The 22,692-nt window shown below is 40.8% G+C and overlaps 1 protein-coding gene across 1 annotated transcript in view; it reads right to left on the bottom strand.

The window, feature by feature from the left end:
* cdh22 (cadherin 22) overlaps nucleotides 1–22,692 on the bottom strand; it is an 871,134-nt gene that overhangs the window by 275,245 nt on the left and 573,197 nt on the right. The window contains exon 7 of the mRNA XM_080205062.1: nucleotides 13,778–14,031. Within this exon, the coding sequence (XP_080061188.1) occupies nucleotides 13,778–14,031 (254 nt within the window). The remainder of the gene's footprint in view (nucleotides 1–13,777; nucleotides 14,032–22,692) is intronic.

Raw genomic sequence — 22,692 nt, 5'->3', positions numbered from 1 at the left:
TCAGTTAACTTACAAACAGCTCAATACTTTCTTCTCATGCAGTAAAAATTGTTGTTTTCCCATTATAGTGGAAAATGTTCTGATGAGTGCAAGGCAAAAAGATTCGGCATATCACTTTTTTCAGTAACATTCAAGTTCCATACCACCAAACAACAATTTTAACACCTCAGGTATCATTAGCTCATTAAAATAATCTCTATATCCCCTTTAAACACAAATAATATGACCAGTTTGGTATCTGTGCAAAGTGCTTTTGGCTTCTCACTGACATTAATCTTGCAGAGTGTAAGTCAGATACAAAGCTTGAACTGACTCCCATGTGGAGCAGAGTAATGTCCCTTCTTCAAGGAGTCCAAAGCTCATTGATCCAGTTTCAAGTCAAACTCTGAATGCCGATTCAGACTCCATTACTGCATTACAACTGCAGTAAATCTACAGCTGTCACAGTCGTAACATAAGCTCACTTTGAATTACCATCACAATTGTTTGGTATCATAAACCTATTGGGGAAATTATCTGCCTACATACATATCACTCATAATTAGTACTAAGGCAATTCATTGAAACACAAATTATGCCAGTTGTAAACTGTTTCCTCTGGCTTAAAAATCGTGGGTGGGATTCTCCCAAAGAATTTTGAAATATCGAATTTGCGTAAAAACTGGAGGAAATCCTGTTGGTTTTTTTCAGCGTAATTGTCAAAATGAATCCCCCTCATTCGTACATTGCAGAGTGCACTAGCATGCATCACGCTAAAAACTGGTGTGGGGCCTAATTTCATTGGAGAGGGCAGCAGCATAGTGTTGAGCGGGCCGCTGCTCATACAGTGGATCTGTCAGCATTGGCAGCTCCGACTGCCAATCTGTTTTCAGCTGTATTAATAAAACTACCAGGTTATCACTCTTAAATATATGAAGAAATTATTTATTGCAAAGTAAAAATGAATAATCATGTTCCATTAGGCTGCCCAATTGTGGCTGGTTCATGGAAGATTTTACTTCTGTGATTCTGCAAATACTTGCTGAAAAAGAAACAAAAAGATATGCTGCCGAAGCTTTTTCTGTCACACTCATCAGGACAAATTGACAAGAATACCAAGTCTAAAGGGAACAACAGTTTATATTACATGAGAAGAGAGTGCTAATTAATTGCTAAGATGATTCTGATTGGTAGAAATGTTGTCATGGAAAATGCATTAGGGAAATGTTAACCACCAAGCTTTTTTAAAAATCCAAACCAGGCAAAGGCAGAACAACTTTAATTGGTCAAACCATTGCCCTGGGAAAGGAGGCAGGGAATGGCTGCTACCTTTCCAAGATTGTGTTTAGTTGAAAAATATGCAAAGTCTTTCTGTTTGCAAAGGACTTTTAAATACATTTTAATTAATAATTTTAAAACACATTCTAGCAGGAACTTGTAACCTTAGCAAGAACAATTTCATACACAATTTATGCCCATTTCCTCACTATGCCCATAGCTCTACCCTGCATTTACTGTGGAAATATTACAATTTAAATCTAAATTTAACTTAATAAATATATTGCAGAAAAGGTTATCAAAATTATTCGACAAAATGGGTGAAATTTACACCTTGCAGTGACGTGAGTTCACTATTACTTCTCCTTTGTTGATGAATAAATATATACATAAGTGTTAATTGATTTCTGTAAAAGTTTGATTCAGCCAGGGTGACATTTGAGAACATAATGAATGGCCTCACCATATCTGACTAAGAACAAGTTCAGGTTGGGGAACAGACACCAGGCTGGGGTTTCTATCCATATTCTTTCATCACAGTTCAGTTTTACTTGAAAGAAGGGAATATGACATCTGAAATCATTGATACTCCTCAGTTAAAAAAGGCCTGATGGTATCTTTCGATTCACATTTGAAAAGTAGGCGGTTGGACAAAATGCGTAGAGGTGAGCAATGAACGTGAGTATACAGCTCAGCACTCAATGAGTCAACTGGTGAGGTGTGGCAAAGGCAAAGCACTGATCAACTGAAAAGCATATGGAGTGTTGTATTGATTCTTCCACATCTGTCGACCAAAATGCATACTTGGCAGAAAAGAAATGTAATGAAATTTTATCCCACAGTTCTGGCCACTAGGCAGTACTTCTCTTGTGTTTGTGATATAAATAAACCCAATTTCTGCATTGTGAACGTGTCAGTGCATCAAGTATAAATATAGTTGGGAATTTCCTGATGGTTGTGTTGTTAATTGTGCTTCAATTCCTTTACCATTAAATAACTTGATTCCAGCATGAGCAAATCTTGGAGGTTTTATGCAATTCAACACTTGATAGCACACGAGATTGTTTCTTAAACTGCTGTTAAATGGTAATGATAATTAATTGCTAATTAGTTCTGACTGTTAGATTACCCTGATTATTAATGCTGATATAAATCTGTTACTGACAGCTATTAAAAGACAAATAGTAGAACTTTTCACTTGGGCACAATTTAAATTAGTTATACATCGGAGAACAGTATTGTTCCAATTACATTCATGTCATGAGTTCCTTTTTTCTCCCTCTTATCTCGTGTGATTACTCACCCTAAAGAAAGAAGGCTAAACATTCAGAGTTGCAGTTCAGGACGTAATGCAGTGATTGTTGGAGGCTAGTGAGCAACTCTGAGTGTGCGATGAGAACAGGGATGTGACTTGGCTGTGATGTACCTGAATAGCCTGCGTCCGTTCACAAATTGCATTTATGTAGCATCTTTAATCTAATTGTCCAAAGGTGCTTCACAGGAAGGTTAGTGAACAAAATTTGCCACTGAGGCTGCTTGAGGAGACATTTGGACAAATAAGCAAAAACCTGGTCAAAGATATAAATGTTAAGGAATGTCTTAAAGGAGGTGAGGGGAGAGAAGTAGAGAGGTGGAGAAGTTGAGAGAAGGAATGCCAGAACTTAAGGTCAAGGCAGCTAAAGGCATGTCTGCCAATGATGGATTTAAGGATATTCAGAATAGACAAGAGGTGAAAATTGGAGGATCTCAGAAATCTCAAAGGCTTATAGAGCCAGAGGCGGTTACAGAGAGGTTTAGGAATGCACAAAAAGAAACAAGAAATGGTCAGTTGGGAGGGGATCAAAGGGGTTTCAGATGGGGGCTGAGAGAGGGAAGAAGCAGAAAAAGAAACCTAGCTGAAGTATTCAATGGAATCAGCCAAACAACATGCAACAAACTGATCATGTATTACGAGACTGCACCTAGACGATGAAGGAAATATATAATCTGTTTTTGATGATTAATTCTGAGCCTTCATATAAAACCCTGTATCATCCTCTGCAGCAAAACAGCTCTCTTATTTAGCTGTCAAGATTCTGAGTGTGCTGTACAAAGTGGCAGCCTACAGAATATAGGCTGCACTGACAGGTGCAAGTACTGAGATAGACGATACAGTTTGGATTGGGCACTGTCCTCCAGAACAGAAGAATTGTTATCCTTTGTTTAAAGTGCTACATATTTAAGTTATTTATTGTGTCACAAGTAGACTTACATTAACATCACAATGAAGTTACTGTGAAAAACCCCTAGTCACCACACACCGGCGCCTACTCAGGTACACTGAGGGAGAATTTAGCATGGCTAATCCACCTAACCAGCATAACTTTGTGGGAGGAAACCAGAACACCTGGAGGAAACCTACGCAGACACAGGAAGAATGTGAAGACTCTGCACAGACAGTGACTCAAGCTGGGAATTGAACACAGGTTCCTGGAGATGTGAGGCAGCAGTTCTAACCACTGTGCCACCCAATGTTGATAGTTTGTTAAGTATGTCATTAAAGATACAGAGGTATGATACCACATACAAAGAGTCAGCTGGAACACTGGAATAATAGTTAGCAGACAGACATCTATGAGGCTGCATTCTGTGAATAAGCCTACTATCAAAAAAAGGTGTCTTGTTTTGTACTTCATCATCTGATTTGGATTGATTTAAGGCAGCAGAGAATGGTTTACAAAAGATGAAGATTGGAAACTAAGTTGATTTTCTTTTAGACAGAAGACTGTAATTGGAGCTATATTTAAGAAGAATGGCTGAAGCAACATGTCAAAATATGATTTACCACAAATATTCTCTGAATCTGAACCTAATGGACAATGGAAAAATGAAGTAGATATATGGACACTAGTTATGTACTTATTGAAGAAAGAAATAAAGTCTGGTCTTGGCACTGTTGCTTTGTAACAGAAGAAGGATAACAAAGTATTTTCAGAGTAGAGGGTCATCAGTTGGACACCGCAAAAGGTTTAAGATTTCTGGTATCATCAGTTGTTTAGAAAGATAGATAGTTATTCTACAGAAAATTATCTCATGAAATTTAACAGACAATATACAAAATTTCAGAAATTCTGTTTGGAAATTCCCAGTTGAGTGCTTGCTTTCAAATTGTTGGATAGACTCCTGGTTTTAACTGCAGTTAAATTCCCAGAAAGAGAAATGCTTTTGGATTAAATATCTGATGCTTAAAAAATCCTGGGAAAGCAATCATTTCCAATCGCTTTCATGGCATAAATGGGACATTTTTCAGTGTCACAGATGATGGAGGATTCAATGCTTGTGGCATTTCAAAACTGTTCAGATATGGGGCACAGCTGTTAATATAACAGAAGAAGCACAAAGAAAAGAAATGAGGCTGGAGACCATTTTGAGAGATCTGGCGGATGACAGAAATGGGGCAATAATAACAGAAGACTGGACCCAGGAATGCCCAGGGAATTACAAACAGCTGTGATTCAAAATATCATTATGTGATAAGCTGTCCAAAACAAAACCATAGGATTTTCCAGACAATGCATGATACAGATGATTTGGAAGAGATGGGGGAGATATTGATTAGTCTGATGGAATTGTACTGGTCACAAGAAACTTTACATTGGTAGTGAATATATTACTGGGGTTTCATTTATGCTGTGTTGGACAGTGGTTGCACATCCACAGTGTGGATGATTGATTGAAATGTTGGGGCTGACTCTCCCAAAACTGCTGAATTGGCGAGCAAACTGGTCTCGATCATGCCAGTTTTTCTTTTCAGTGCAACTTCAGAGCCGAATCTCCCCACTCTGTGCACTGCAGAGGTCACAATCGTAAATATCATTAAAAACTCTGGAGACAGGGCCTATTCGCACCAGAGTCTGACAGCTCTGGAGCTCTGCGCATGCGCAGTGGCCCCAATCTGTCAGTCTCCCATTTGCTGGCCAGCTCGACTGCTGGCCAACCTGGGACCACTGCAGTGCCGTCCCTCCAGCGCCCCCCATATCCCGATCGCAGCTCCAACAACAATTCCTGGGCCAGCTTCGACCCCCACACGCCCCCAGGTCTCAGAGCAGCCCAATGTCCAGCAACCCCCCCCACCCACCACTCCCAGCAGTGGCGATCCCCCCACCACAGCAGACACCCCCCCCCCCAAAAGGGAGGCAACTCTCTCCCCCCACCAACAGGCTATTCCCCCAGCCTGCCCCAATCGCTGGTCTACCTCAAGCCCAGAGATGTAGCAGGGCGCCCCAACCTCAACAATCTCCTCCACGGCCCTGCCCCCCCCTTGGCACTGCCCCTTGGCAGTGGCCAGTGCCAAAGTGCCCCCTCAGCTTGGGCAGTTCCAGGGCACACAAACTGGGTCTGCCAGGGTGCCCATGCCCAGGGACATCACCCCCCCGCCATCTGAATTCATGGGGGGGCTCTGATTGCACCCCCCCCCCCTTCACTCCGGCAGGGTCTCCTGCTATTTCCTCACAAGTGGGGAGCTACTTTAAATCCCGCTGGAATAAAGTACTCCTGTTGGGGTGGGTGATACTATCGGACTCAGCATGGAACTTGCTGGGCCCGATAATCACATGTAAACTACATATAAAATATATTTTAAATAGATGAAAATCTCTTACCTCTTTTCTTGCCGGTTTCTAGCGCGATCTCGACTGTGCCTGTTCCCTGGCTCTGGGAGGCATGCATGCATTCCCAACGCATGCGTGAAACCCGTGACAATGCCCGACACATGATTCTCTCAACTGGATCCGCCAGAAAATTTGTGGGTTGCAATGGGAAAATTGCCCCCATTATTTGAATTCACTTAGTAGTTAGGATTAAAGAAAGGTCAGTGAATATGAAAATTCTGCTTGCTTCAGATGATAATATGTTAAAATCACTCAAACGATGAGTGATTCCATGTAAAATGGCTGGAGTAAGCCACTTTAATAGATTTCTACCTTTATCTAGTGAAATATTGTTACCACTGTGCACAGATAAAATTGGAAAATGAAAAGTGATTGTCTTTAGAAAGTTGGTAAATTTGCAATTTGAAACCTGGGTTTGATTCCTGGCTTGGGTCACTGTCTGTGCAGAGTCTGCACATTCTCCCCGTGTCTGCGTGAGTTTCCTCTGGGTGGTCCAGTTTCCTCCCCCAACCCGAAAGACATGCTGGTTAGGTGCGTTGGCCATGCTAAATTCTCCCTCAGCGTATCCGAACAGATGTTGACTGGGGGATTTTCACAGTTCATTGCAGCGTTAATGTAAGCCTGCTTGTGACTAACCAATGAGCTTCACTTTAATTTCCCAATCAGGACATTACTAAATTACAAATCCTGATACTTCTAACTCGAATGTGTTTTAATGGCATCAGGTGATAGCAGTTTGAGAGAAAGAAAACAAATTGTTTAAAGTTACGTTTGTAATTTGTTCATTTCCCTTTTCACGGGTTAAAAATTCTATTAAAGGAGGAAGAGATAGTTGATGATGAGTACACAACACTTATTGAAAAGACGAATGAAAAGTGTGATACCTGGTAAAAGGATTAGAGGACATTATCACAGCCTATTGTAAGTCTCCAATTTTCACTTAACTTTAATGAGGTAGTAGCTATAGATTTAAAAGTGTGGAGCAAGCATAGAAGCATTTTCACTTTACATCATAGAGACATGTGAACAAGATGCACTCTGTTTACACTAATACAGGATAAAGACAAGATTGGCTGTGGACAAAATCATGGTAAAATGGATAGGGATGGGACTGGGGGCACCAGCTAAATTCCTAAGGGGGAGAATTTGCCAATTATGGATTTAGAATTATGTATGAAAATATGAACATTGTTGTAATGAACACTGCATCTGGAATCTCCTTCACTAATGGGCATTGTGAAAAAAGAATCACATGGCGATCGATGAGATGCTCCATAAGATCTTAGTTGCACAACCAATTTGTAAGCTAATATCTGCCCTGATGAGTGCTGTCTGCGCAAAATATTCACTTCAAATGGTTGGGAGAACTACAGTCCATATTAATTGGTCACTGGAAGAAATCTAAAGAAAATCTGGTGAACCTTGGAGCATCGCATAAGGCCATCAGAGATAAATATTAATCCTGGGGGTTTAGTACACTATAAAATAGTGACTTAAAGAGTGGAAAGGGCCAGGCAAAATATTAGGGCATGATGGGAAGACAGTAATTCTCCAACATTTGGGTGAAACTTGGGTTGGGTCAAACATTCATCATGATTAATTGGGATTCATTATAGATTTGCAGAATCTGAGCAATTAGTGGAAGGTGATTAGTGGAGGCACCCTACAGTTCATGTGCTCATAAATTTGACAGTTATGAAGAGCACAGTGCAGTTGATAAAGGGCTGGATGATGGTATAAAGTGTTATAACAACTTACATAATATGGCAATTTATCCCAAAAGGCAACTACTGAAAGTCAGCATCAGGGTAACATACATACCAAAAGAGTCTGATGAATGGAGGGATGTGAGAATTGTAAGGTGAGCACTGAAAGCAAGCCTTATCACACAGGAGCATATGTATGGAAAAAATCATTCCTGATGGGGTATAAAAACTAAAGTTACACTATTGGCTCGGAATTTCAAAGAGAGAGTTAGTGATCAAAATGTTAGAGAGTAGGGAAAGTGATCCTGAAGATTTTCTTAGCTTTCTTAGCAATGTGTTTTTGTGGGAATGTAACTCCACCAATGTAAAAGCCAGATTTTTGCAGGGTGAAAAGTTTCAAAGCAAACTGTTTCTAAAACACATAAAGAAAGCAGTGATGTAGAAAGGAGACTTTGAAAATCAAATAAATGTGTTTGTAGATTATAGTACTCCTCAGCAAAGACTGTCTTGCTGAAAGGAGGTTGTATTAAGCTGAAAACAGAACCAGCAATGTTCTGCTGCTATCACCAAGAGAAATGCATATGTTTCTTTATGATGTACATCAATGAATTTCCATGGACAGGTTTTGCAGAATTTATGTAATTTGTTATAAATAAGATAAAAAATGTTATATTATGTGCCTGCATGCTATTGAAATGGGATGCAGAGTGGTATCACCCATGGTATGATGGATGGAGTTGCATGGGAATAGACTTGGAGAGAACACTCTGAAGCCTACCTGCATGGTGAACAGCATCATACATGATAATGATCTGTGATCTATAATTAAAGACTAACAATAGACAGTTCATGGTTAAATATCTAAGCCTCAAGATGACCTAATTGAGACATCTAACAAACTGATATTATGACAAAATGGAATTTAAAGTGGGAAGTGAGATTCAGAAATATTTAAATATATATGGTTTGATATTAATCACATTAGATTGGGATTGACCAGGAATCATCAATCCAGTTTAGAAAGTGTTAATCATGTCTTAGGCCAGGCCAGATCCCCTCAGATAGATGATCATGCATCCAAGAGAAGCTAAAACAGTTGAGTTTGATTGGACATTTAAACTGGTCAAGCCCTCAGACAAGGCCCAATGATAGTTATGACAAATTGGAATTGAGTTCTATGGTGAAATACGCTTGTCAGAGTCAGTGGTGATGTGATCAAGCCATAGGAATAGGAGGAGGGGCATTCAGCCCATTGAGTCTGTTCTACTGTAATAAAGAGGTTTTGTTGGATCTTATGTTAAACAATCCATAGTCACTTTTGTATTCTAACAGTACTACAAAGCTATGTGGGAAGGTAAGTGAGGAGGACACAAAGGACTGAATTTTCCCTCAGGATGCAAGAAACATAGGTTGGGATTGTTTTCAGATGCCAATCTTGTCCTAAGGGTAACTAATTGGGATTTTTAAGAGGGCTACCCTGATATTATCACGTGGGCAGGTTTTCTGTCCAATTAAGAACACTGGATGGGCTCTCCAAACTCTTCCATATCTAAATGCTTCTCTATATTTCTTGCCAGGTCTTCCGAGGCTTGTTTCTCCAGAAATGTAGAACACAGCTTCCCCCAGAGAATCCCATCATAATGCTGCAGCATCGGGGATGGAGAGGGAATGTGGGGGGAGGGCAAGACATACCCCGTCTTTATGGTAGTAGTTGCCATATGATAAGTTTAAATGTCTCATATAAATATTAGTGAAGCTTGAATGAATGAGTAGATGAATGAGTGAGTGGGTATAGGGTAATTAGGTGGAGTGGCAGGTGGATGAAGGGGCAGATGTGTGAGGGGATAGTCAGGTTGGGAATGGTAGTCAGGTTGAAAGCTCATCAGGTCTGGTTAGGAGTGGGGTGGTTTTGCCAGATGGTGGTGAAGTAATCAAGTGGTTGGGGAGGGATAGTTGGGGTTTTTGGGAGGACGTTATCAAATGATTCAGGAGGTGGGATCAGTTCTGTAGTTACCTAGAAGTTAGTCCATGTGATGATACAAGCACAATATATGGTTTTTTTTCTTGTTTAAGGGGAATGTTTAAAACTTCAGATTTATTCTGATGCAGTCATGTTTGGAAAACATATTGCTCAAAGGAGTGAAAGTAAATAACTTATTTTCAGCTCAGAAGTTGTTACTGAAATAGAGCTAATGGACTTTAAGTCTGTAAGAGGAAAATTGCTTATTTGGAACTGAAACTACCATTAGCTCGAAAGTAAAGTTGCTTCCTTTCAATTTTAAATATTGTTCAACTAAAACTTTGTTAATGTTAATATTTAAATTGGATTATTAAGTAAAGTTTATTCTTTTTTTTAAAAAAATCCCTAATTTGTCAGTGGAATCATTCTTGAAAGGAAGTTTGATTTCCTCACATTTATGCCACAGTAGAAAAATTGCTGGGGTCTTGTCTGGCGTCCTAATGTAATTTTGGATTTTGGTGCAGGACCCTAACATTTAACATGCCTAGCATTTTCTGGGCAACTATTCAGTTAAGTAAGTTAAAAAGGTCTGAAGTCTCCAACTCTAACTCAGGTCTGGAGGGATTCATAGAAGAACTCAAATTTCAGACAATTTCTACAGACGTCAGCATTTTGGGTCTTCCGTAGGATCCTGAAGCACATTTTGGGTCACACATCTGGAAGATTTAGGCCATTAAAGCCCTAGAGTCAGAGGACAGAATTTTCTCCTCCTACCAAAGCAGGAATCATGGGATCATGGATGGGAGGACTTAATTTGATGGGAGGCAAAAAATATGTTTGCCAGTGGCAGGATAAATTGTTCTCCTGACTTTCAAGGTGAATCAATGGCAGCTTCAGCTTTCTGTCAGGAACTCCATTTGCATTTATTAACATCTCATACATATTCATTAAGAGACACCTTGCTGAAATTAAGCTCTTCCTCCAAATTCAGTTCCCTTCCATTCAGAATTTAGGTGATTCAGTTTTATAGCTGTATATGACCGGGGTGACACAGTAGCACAGTGGTTAGCACTGATGTTTCACAGTTCCATGGACCTGGGTTTGATTCCTGGCTTGGGTCACTGCCTGTGTGGAGTTTGCACATTCTCCCCATGTCTGCGTGGGTTTCCTGCAGGTGTTCCAGTTTCCTCCCACACTCTGAAATATATGCTGCTTAGGTGAATTGTTCCGAATAGGCACAGGACTGTGGCGACGAAGGGAATTTCACAGCAACTTCATTGCAGTGTTAATGTGAGCCTTACTTATGACTAATAAATAAACTTTAACTTTATAAGTGGAGTTCAAGATCAGCACAAGTGGCTGGTGAGCTTCAGCTGTTCCATGACTTTGAGCTCCATAGATGTTTTCTCCTTTTCTCCCAGTAGTTCCAGGGTGAGTCTGGTGGGTGTTTCTCCCAGTAGTTCCAGGGTGAATGAAGGTCCAATTGGATGGGTCACAGACGGGTGCAAAACAGGTTATTCAGATAGCAGGAGGGGGCAGTGGCAGGGGCAGGATGGCTATGCATATGCTAACTGGTGTTGGCATTGAGGAGAGGGAATGGATGTGAAGATGGATTGTGATAGAGTCCAAGGTGACAGAGGGAGGAGGGCTGGGGATATTGGGTAGGTCTATGGTGATTGGGGGGCGCTGCTGGGTCAGAATAGGAGGATAGAAGGTGGTCGACAAAATTTGAAAGGTGACGTGCACCATTTTTCCAAACAGTTCATCAGTCAGAGACAGCCTTTGAGGTGGGGGGAGAGTCTTTTTGGGTGGGTGGAGTTCAAGATCAGCACAAGTGACTAACTAAAGGGACACCATGATAATTATGGGGCAACTGCGTATCAAAGAGGCTCTGCTGTGTTCCATCTATAGTGAAGCCACATTGCAGCAGGTTCACTCCCAATTCATGGGTCTAACATTGAGATCTCAGTAAGGTGAAGAGCTGCTGTACATTCTGTGACACTTGCCTTTGGTTGAAGTCAAAGGCAGGGAGTGATGGATGTGGATGCCTTCAGGGGAAATGGTTGTTGGATGGCAGTCAGTTTGAGACTCTACACCTTCATCCTTCCAAGTGAATGATCATGGCTGACAAGAAATCATGCAGTTATTCTTTCTGTTCTACAAAGGCAATGGTCTCTCTGTGGAGTTCCAAGAGTAGTGGAAACAAATGGGCATGGCTTACATCACTCTGGTAAAACCAGGTTTTCATACACATTCATGTATGAATGAGAGGAAAACCCATCTCTGCTCCTCCAGGATGTCCTTTACCTTCAAAGGGTTGGGGTTACCACATGTAGATGCAAGCCAGGTGAAGGGCTTAGTCTGCTGGTTTTGAGACAGAGGGAAACCTATAAAGGACATACTCACTAAATGTATCACTTCAGTTCTTTCACACATCTATTGACATTGGCTTTACAGGCTGCAGGCAATCCTGTCTTAATAATAGCTCTGATTCAGGTGAGAAGAATGACAGCCTATCGCACGTGAGGAGCAAGTGCCTGAGCAGCAAGAGGCAGCAAGACCACTTGAACATGATCCACTGCAGTGGCAAGCACTGGCCTGACCATGGATATATCACTGTCCATGCCATTATCTAGAGACGAGTGAAAGGCAATGCCAGAGGTGCCCTTGTATGTCTCGGAATGTGGTTGCTCAAATCTTCCAACTTCTTCAATATGAGCTGTGGCCACAAGGAATCTGGAGGAGGAATGTGGACCTCCTGGCCTGCATTGAGTGAATGTTTGTCTGGTTGCCTTTTAAATATGGCGACAGGAACTTCAACGCCATGAGGTGGCTTCCTGCCTGCCCTGCCAAATGATTTGCCTGCCAAGTGAGGCATAACTAATGAGCTAAAAAGCAGAGGATTACCCGGTGTCCAGCCAGAATCATGACAACTTTCCTGCCCACCATTGCACTTTGTCTCCAGATTGGGAAATTTCATCCATAAAATTTTATAAACTTCCATGTTTCAGTCATATTCTTTCAGGAAGGAATCCTGTTGTCTTTACCTGAGCTAGCCTATATGCGATTCCAGCCCATATCAATATGGCTGACTCTTAAGTGAGAAGTTAGTTATTGCAAACTATTGTAGCCAACTGCCTTCAATCACACACCAATCCAGCAATCAATTTACACACAGCAAACTCCAACAAATAAGGCATCAACCAGATAATGTGGGATAAATAGTGACCAGGACACCTGAAGTAAAGTTTCTTCAAACAGGGCCATGGGATCTTCCTTGTCCATCTGGGAACACTGCACGGTCTGGCCTGAAAGATGACAGTGTCAACTTGGACACTGCTCAAATGTCTCGAGTGGGATTTGAACTCATGAGCTTCTGACTCAGAGCGGAGAATATGAACTAACATTAACCTTGGTTGCAAACATATGACCATATAAAATATGGGCAGAATTTGGCTGTTTAGCCCCTCAAACTTGCTCTAGATCATGGCTGACCTGTTTGTGTTGAGTTTCACATTTTCCACCTGTGTTACCTTTAAATGGATAAACATTGCCCCTTTATGAGCAACTGAGCAGAGTAAGGGGACAATCACTACATCATCTATCCCTGATAATGTTTGATTCCCTTGCCTAATAAGAATCTATCTATTTCTGCTTTCAGAATATTCAGTGACCCTGCCTTCACTGCCTTCTGAGGCAGAAAGTTCCAAAGTCGCACAATCTGTGAGACAATATTTGTTTCCACATCTCTGTCCTATAAGACTGACCTTTAATCTTAAAACAGAGCCCCCTAGTTTTGGACGCACCCGCAAGAGAAAACATCCTTTGCATATCCATCTTGTCAAGACCGTTCAGGATCTCAGTCAAGTTACCCCTCACTCTTCTCGATTCTATTGGAAACAGGCACAGCCTTTCTGAACTTTACTCATCAGACAACCCATTCATTCCAGGTATCAATCTAGAAAATTTCCTCTGAAACAACTCCAATGCATTTACTTCCTTAAATTTGAGATGTGGCCTCACCAATGCCAATTCTTATTTTTATGTTCAATTATTCGTGTGGTGAATGAGTATTTATTTAATGAAGCATTTCCAACACATATAAACCTATAAATTTACATGCACATAGATGGCAAACAGATATTTGGCTCAAGTCCTACTTCCATACACACACTTGAGGCAATAGGAATGAAAAAAACCTGTACCTGATGGGGCTGTTTGTTAAGTCAGGATCCCGTGCAGTTATAGAACCAATGACACTTCCCACATGGGCATCCTCTTGAACATCTATCACATTCGTCTGCGACACAAACTCAGGTGGCTCATTGACATCTTTCACCATCACCCTGACACTGGTCCAGTCCTTGAAGGATCTGAGATTTTCAAACTGCGGGTCAACGTGTTTATTGACTGCCTCCAGCAGCAGACTGTGTGTTCTCTTGGTTTCAAAATCCAGTGGCTGAAAGAAATTCAGCAATGGTTAATTCTTAAAAATACAGCAATGGTTAATTCTTACAAATAAATGCTATTGTTCATATCCACCACTTGTATTGTTCTTCTTATTTTCACTTACACTACCAAAATGTTGCAGAGGATCGTCTGTTGAAAAGCGCCATAAAATCTTTGGACAATGAACTCTGTTATAGTACAGGGGGTGTCAATATATTTCAAGAGATTTTTCAGGTCTCATATTGTATTTTGAATTATTGGGTCTTTTGGTAAGGCTGTTCGCTGCACTACCCACTGAAGAAGTAGTTATATATTGTGTGAGATGGTCTATTATTTTACTCTTTCCTAGATCAAAACTGGTTTGAGTTGTACGTTAATCAGAATAAACTCAGTGATCTACCTCCCACCACACAGCAAAGATCATGTAAATTCAAGGCACTGATTCTGCACAGCCCATGCAGAAAGAAGGGTCTGAACTGTAGCAGCCATGACTGACATTATGTGCAGTATAGTGAAGTCTTTAATTAATATTTGGTAAAAATGTGAGGATTTCTCTATCGCAGGACCAAGGGCAAATGAGGAATCCATTATGTATTAAGCCCTCAAGGTTAAAAGCCAGCTGAACTTTGCTGCAAGTGGCTATTTTCAGAGTCCCAAGTTGTGTTTTACAGTTATGATAGTTTAAAAGAGTTTTTTAATCATGCTAAAATTGCCCCTTGGTGTTCTGGAATGTGTAGGTTAGAGGGATTAGCAGGTAAATGTGTGGGGATATGGGGATGGGGCCTGGATGGGACTGTGGTCGGTGCAGACTCGATGGGCCGAAGGGCCTGTTTCTGTACTGTAGGGTTCTATGATTCTATGAAAAACAAACAGGTTGGTGCACTGGAATCCCCTGTGCCACCTCAGCCCAATTCCTGACATCATGTAATGTTGTATGGTTATGGGTGAACAAGGACATAGGTGTTAATTCAGTTTATTAACTGAGGTATTCCACTGCTTCAACTTATGTGACTGCAACTATGTGGAATGTATGTCCCATGGCCTCTCGCACATCCTTATCACTACTGATAAACAGATTACTTGGGAGTATGTAAATTAATCTACATTCTACAGCCCATAAACAACCTGATCCTGTATCAATCCCCACAGTAAAGTATTCCGTGTTGCAATAATGTAAAGAAACTTCTTGAAAGTTCTTTCTTCCTTCTCTTCGCAATAATTTTAATGATGGCCCTTTTGCAGATTCTGCAGAAGGAATGGCCTTTCCATGTGAATCCTTCCATTGCCTATCATAATTTTGGAAGTATATTCGTTCTTTTTTTAGTCCTTCTGCATGGGTGAGAAGACAACAATGTGGGTTCTTGAGAAGAATGCACAAAGGGTAGAAGTAAACATTGAAGAGAAAAATATTGAAGGAGGTGCGTGGAGAGAGAGCTATTCATTTCAATACAGAATTCCTTGAAAAAACAGTGTAGATAGATAATATCAGAAAAATGTCAAATAATTTGGCAATTTATAATTAGAAGTATAAGGTGCAAAGATGAAAAAGTAATGACTAATTTATATGTGTCAACTATTTCTCAGTTGGTGGCATTCTCACCTCTGAGTCAGAAGGTTGCATGTTTAAATCCCATTCCAGAGACTTGAACACAAAACTAGGCTGACACTCCTGTGTAGTACTGAGAGAGTGCTGCAGTATTGGAGATGCTGAAATGTTAAACTGAGATTATGGGTGGGATTTTCTGGCCATGCACACTCCGCGATCACAAAGTCCTTCCCAAGCTCAACAGACCTTTCATTGGTCTGTTAAGTTTTCTGTCTCACCCATTACAATTCCTGTGGCGGGCAGGACGGGAAGTTTTTGCTCCATGTCTGCTCTCTAGTGTGAATGTAAATATTTTTATTGTGCCGATTTAGAGACTGTGCAATTCACTGCTGCCTTGGCCAAATTTGATCCATACATCAATATCACATTACAGGTCATTATCAGTGCCAGCTGTGGGAGTTGGTGTCTGCATTGCAACAGTGATTACACCTCAAAAATACTTTATTTTTAATGACTTTATCTTGTCCTATATGCTCATTCTGCTAACTCTCTGAAGATCTTCCTAGTTGCACTATTTGCCAGCCTTTTACTTTTGAATAATCACTTAAGTCTGAAGCTGCAGACCAAGGGCAAATTATTACTCAAACATAGAGATTCTCTGCTGCAAAGACTCAATATTCTGACATTGTAAAAGTGCTACTTGTAGGTACACTGAGGATACATGATGTGTCCACATTCTACATGCTACATATGTCATGTGACATCTCTTTATCCCTGCTTTATAAATAGGTTAACTCCCAATAATGTTAAACTCTTGTGACAGATTAGGGAAATAACATGACTATGGAAATAGAAACAACCCAATTATGTGTCTGCAGTTCCATACTCTTCTTGTTTCACACTCCACTGATTCAACACATTTCAAGATGTAGATAGTGTGGATAAAATGGACAAGTTATCCCTTAATGAATGAAACTAATCACAAAATAACAAAGTACTCTGGGTTCTGAATAGAACGAATTTTAATCTTCAAACAAATGCTGGAAATATTGAAGCAACTGAGAGCCTTTGTACAGGGTCAAATTGATGAACCTATAATGCAACAGTTCATTTTCCCATTTATAAGCTTTATTAATGCACACCACAATCTATCACCAAAGAACAAACACCTGGCAAGGTAATCATAGCTTGCAAGAGGTAGGGTACTATATCCAGCACACCCATCCAACTTCCCACTTTTTTCAATCCAATAATGCTTAATCCTGTTTGCTGGTAGAAATTTCTGTTAGTCTTGTGACAGTTTGGATCAGGTTGAGTAGATACTAGCTAGTAGACCAATTCACATAAAAATATCATGTTTTCTGAGAAAGTCACTGACACTTTGCAATAAAGCTAGAGACTTACTGCAGACGGTCTCCAGAGTGTTGTTCTTAAAATAGGCTACAAGTTACAACATGGTAACAGAAGTGGGAAAAGAGAAAGAAGATTTACAGCATCTGAGACTAGAATGAGTTATCAAAAAAATTAAATTTATCTATTAGTCACAAGTAGGCTTACATTAACACTTCAATGAAGTTACTATGAAAATCCCCTAGTCGCCACGCTCCAGTGCCTGTTCGGGTACACTGAGGAATAATTTTAGCATGGCCAATGCACCTAAGCAGCACATCTTTCAGACTGTGGGAGAATAAACCAGACTCACACAGACTCACACTTTTTTATTCTTTCACGGGATATGGGCTTTGCCAACATTTTTTTGCCCACTCCTAATTACCCTTGAGAAGGTGTGCTGAGCTGACTTCTTGAAATGCTGCAGTCCACATAGGTACACCACAGTGCTGTTAGAGAGAGAGGGAGTTGTGGGTTTGGAAGGTGCTGTTAAAGAAGCCTGGATGCATTACTGCAGTGCATCTTATTGATGGTAAACACCATCAGTGGTGGAGGATTGTTGACAGTGGTGTCTGGGCTGTCAATCAAGAAGGCTGCTTTATCCTGGATATTGTCAAGCTTCTTGAGTGTTGTTAGAACTGCACCCATCCAAATAATGGAAAGTGTTTTATCACACTCCTGACTTGTGCCTTTTAGATGGTGGGCAAGCTTTGGGGAGTCAGGAGGCGAGTTAATTGCTGCAGGTTTTCTAACCTCTGACTTGCTCTTGTAGCCACAGTATTCATATGGCTGGTCTGGTTTAGTTTCTGGTCAATGGTAATCCCCAGGATGTTGATGGGGGGGGTGGTTCAGTGATGGTAATGCCATTGAATGTCATGGGGACCAGGTTGGAATCTCCCTTATTGGGGATTGTCATTGCCTTGTGTTTCTGTGGCATGAATGTTTCTTGCCACTTGTCAGCCCAAGCCTTATTATTTTCCAGGTCTTGTTGCATTTGGAAATGGACTGCATCATTATCTGTGAATGGTGCTGAACATTGTACAATCTCCAGGGTACAACCACAGCTTTAACCTTATGATGGAAGGAAGGTCATTGATGAAGCAGTGGTTGGGCCTAGGACACTATGTTAGGAACATCTGAAGTAATGTTCTCGGATGGAGATGATTCATCTGCACCAATTATAATCATTTGTGGCAGGTATGACTCCATCCGATGGAGACTTTGGCCCCTTATTCCCATTGGCTCCAATTTTGCTAGGGTTTCTTGATGGCATATTCAGTCAAATGCCTTGGTGTCAAAGTCAGTCACTCTCACCTCACCTTTTGAGTTCAGGTGAACAGATGAACTGACCATGGAAGTATAAATAAATAATTACTATTGATAGCCATTACAGAGACAGGATGATTTGAATTGGGATCTGAATATTATAGGGTGCATGATATCTAGGAAGGATGGGAAGCTAGGAGAAGGTTGGGGGTAAGTGTGGTTCTGTTAAGTAAGGACTGTATCAGCACAATATTGAGGAATGACCCAAGTTCTGGAAACCAGGATGTAGATTGGGATGAGAAATGATAAAAGTAAGAACCCTCTTGTTGGAGTGGTGTACAGGCTCCCTAACAGTAACCATATGGTAGGACAGAGTACAAAGGAAGAAATAATGTAATTTGTCAGAAAGGTACAGCAATAATCATGGGGGATTATAACTTATATATAGACTGGATAAATCAGATGGGCAAAGGTTGCCTAGAAGAGGAACTCAAAGAAGGTTTCTGGGATAGTTTCTGAGAGTAGCACCTTCTGGCATCACCAACCAGGGAGAAGTTTCAGCTACTCCTGGTATTGTGTAATGAGATTGTGAGCACTCCTAGTAGCTGCAATCATAATACAATTGAATTTTACATTCAGTTTGAGGGAGATTAGAGTAAGTCTAAGACTAGTATTTTAGTTTTAAATAAGACCAATTATGAGGGCATCAAAGCAGAGCCAGCTAAAGTGAACTAGCAATTTAGTTTAATGGATAGGTCAGTAGAGATGAATACGCAGAATAGATACATTCTAATGAGAAAAGAAGGGAAGGCCCAATGCCCGTTGTTAACTAAAACATTTAAGATAGTAACAAACTTAAAGAGAAAGAATATTTGTGCAGGTTAGAAGATTATACGGAATACAAAAAAAAGAAAAGAGTGACTAAAAGGTTGTTAAGGAAAGAAAATTAGAGCAATAGAGTATGCTAGGTAGAAATGTAAAGACAAATAGGAAGAGTCATCATAGATATTAAAAAAGAAGAGAGTTAACAATGAGAGTTCTATAGAAAGTGTATTCAGGAAAATAATAATGGAAAATAAGGAGATGGCAGATGAATTGTCAGGTATTTTTTATTGGTTGTCACCATAGAAGAAACAGGTAACATCTCCGAAATAACTGTAATCAGGAAATGGAAAGGAGTGAGAAACTCAAGAAAATTACTATCACTAGGGAAGCGCTACTGAGTAAATTGTTGGAGCTGTGGGCTGAATGTGGAGAAGATGTTTCCTTATGTGGAAGAATCTAGAACTCCATGTCACTGGTTAAAAATAAGGAGTCATCTACTAAACAAGATGAGGAGTTTTTTTTTCTCTCAGAGCGTTGTGAGTTTTTGGAAGTGCAATTTCACAATCAGTCTGAGTCAGTAATTGAGCTGTAACATTGCAGTCTCTTATGTCTGACTCATTCTATCATATGATAGGCTCCCAGTTGGGAGCGTTGGACCATGGAATAACTCCTTGCATCTGCACAGAACAGTCATGGGGTGGGATTTTCACCATGTGCCTCAACACTGGAATTTCCCACCAGAGCTCAATGCACCTTGGAATGATCTGCCAAATTTTCTGTCTTGCCCACTACAATTGCCACACTGGTCGACACAGGGGAATTTCAGCCAGAGTCACACAGCACAGAAAGAGGTTCTATAGCACGTTGTTCTGCACTGGCCATCAAGAATCTATTTATTCTAATCCCACTTTCCAGCACTTGGTCTGCAGCCTTGTATGCATTGGCATTTCAAATGCTCATCTAAACGCTTCTTCAGTGTTGTGAGGGTTCCCACTTCTACTACCCTTTCATAGAATCATAGAAGCCCTACAGTGCAGAAGTAGGCCATTCAGCCCATCAAGTCTACACCGACCACAATCCCACCCAGGCCCTACCCTCCCATCCCTACACATTTACCCAATAATCCCTCTAACCTACACCTCTCCGGATATTAAGGGGCAATTTAGCATGATCAATCAACTTAACCTGCACATCTTTGGACTGTGGGAGGAAACCCATGCAGACATGAGGAGAATGTGCAAACTCCACACAGACAGTGGCCCAAGTTGGGAATTGAACCCAGGTCCCTGGAGCTGTGAAGCAGCAGTGCTAACCACTGGGCTACCATGCTGCCCAGGTGGTAAGTTCCAGATTCCCACCACCCTCTGTGTTGGAAGGTTTTTCCTCAAATCCCCTCTAAATCTCCTGCCCCTGACCTTAAATCTATGTCTCCCATTTATTGACCCCTCCACCAAGGGGGACAGTTTGTTCCTATCTGCCCTATCCACACCCTTCATATTTTTTTACACCTCAGTGGGGTGCTCCCTCAGCCTTTTCTGCTCTAAGGAAAACAGCTCCAGCCTAACCAGCCTCTCTTCGTAGCTGAAACATTCCAGCCCAGACAATGTCTTGTCAATAGTCAATGTTGGCAAAGTAACAAAAACCAGTGAAACACAGCTGAGGCATCAAGTATAGCTACCGTACTTCTTTGAGAGTAAATTTACATTTACAGAAAGTCTGACAAATGAAATCAATGACCAATTGATTTCTTTTAGTGTTGTTGGTTGAGGGATAAATTTCAGTCAGCGTACAAGAAAAATTCCCCTGATTGCTTCAAGTACTGATTTGGGATTGTTAGTATCTACCTGTTAGGGCAGTGGGATCTTAGGTTAGTGTATTTTCCTGAAAGTCAGTAATGCCTTTAATGCAGCACTCTGTCAGAGCAACACTCAAGGATCATCCCAGATTATATGCAGAATGTCAGGCGTCATATTTCTATTTTCTTCTGATTTCTTTTTCATGGGAAATGTTCAGAAAATTTTTAAAAGCAACATGCAAAATACATGTATATGTAGGGTTAGGATTTGGTTTAATTTCATGTGATTAAGGTTTTTGCTTTCTTATTACTTTTAAATGGCTTGTGGATTAGTATTGTACCTAAAAATAATGAACTTAAGTTGTTGAATGCAGCAGGACCAGACTAACAACGCTCCTGATTGTGTGACACTGAATGCCTAGGGTGATCAGAACATATACAAAACTGGCTTTTGTTGAGGTAGGAAACCGTTTGTGCCAGTCTGTGACTTTACCCCTCCTGTAGTCTGAGTAATAATGATGACTGCCAGGAAAATTCTTCAGAAGATGCTTGGCATGGCCAGTAGTGCGATTTTGGTCACCATAATGTCTGAAACAGGTGAGCCAAGATGGTGATGACCCATTTAGAAGGGTTGATGAATGCAAAATTACTGACATGAAAAGCAGTGAAGCATTTGGTAGGATGGGTGTCTCAATTTTGACTGTGTAGGAAAGTGAAAATAAAATAAGTGACACGTTGAAAGAGAAAGTGAAGGCTGAATGACACATCAAAAATGATTGGAGAACATTGGTTACACTAACTTTGTTACAACAGGCAACAACAATTGCTAGAATCTCAGGGTTAGAGAGTCAACAAGCAATATAGAACAGGATATATTACAAAAAGTGGACATGAGATTGGAATTGCAGTTGGAAAATGGCAGAAGAGCCTGGCACGAGCTTATGACCTGACCAATGAGATTGGATTGTATCACGTGCAATGTAAGTTCAAAAATGGACTGATTTAAGGGAGATGAGGATCTGACAGCAGCAGAGGCATTCAAACAGTGAGCAATCATGTGGATAATAACAAACAAATGTTTATAAGTGAAAGGTGGATATTTATAGGATGTGTTATATTTCTCACTTCTATATGAAGAGACTTGCAGATGATTTGATGAAAGGACACCAAACTGAAACATTAGCTCTCTTTCTCTCCTCATAGATGCTCACTTAGCCTGTTGAGTATTTCCAACATTTTCAGGTTAAGATTTCAGATTTCCAGCATCCACAGTGTTTTGCTTTTGTCTCCTTGCTGGTAAGACTAGGGCTGGAATTTTCTGACCGTTCACGCCAGCGGGATTTTCCCATCCCTTGTCACCAAAATCTCCGTCTATGCTGCGGCGGGAGCATGGTGTGAACAAGTTGTAAGATCGTGCCCTGGGCCTCAATTTCCCACATCCCCCCACCATACCATCGGTTCAATGCTCAAAAGGACTTATCTGGTCTGTATCTTGTTGGTTTAGTGATTGAGAAAATTCCAGTTTCAGTCTGCCCAGGTGGTTGTAGTATGGGTCTCTCTCTATGTCACAAACCAACCTGGGACAACTGTGAAGCATTTCCAAAATGAATTTTTTGACCCCCAAGTACAATGGGCCATGAGATGGACCAGACTTTACAGGGATAGAACAAAAAAGCAGTACAGCACAGGAACAGGTCCTTCAGCCCACCAACTCTGTGTGGACATTGATGTCTCTCTAATTTATTATTTTCTTGCCTCTACGTGGTCTATATCTCTCTATTCCTTGCTATTCATGCATCTATCCAGATGCCTCTTCAACATTGTTATACAATCTGCTTCCACCATCAAGT

This window comes from Carcharhinus amblyrhynchos, chromosome 16, assembly GCF_965287045.1.
Source record: "Carcharhinus amblyrhynchos chromosome 16, sCarAmb.v2.hapA, whole genome shotgun sequence".
NCBI lineage: Eukaryota > Metazoa > Chordata > Chondrichthyes > Carcharhiniformes > Carcharhinidae > Carcharhinus > Carcharhinus amblyrhynchos.
The sequence above is the reverse complement of the archived record's forward strand: the minus strand, read 5'-3'. Positions and strand labels throughout refer to the sequence as shown.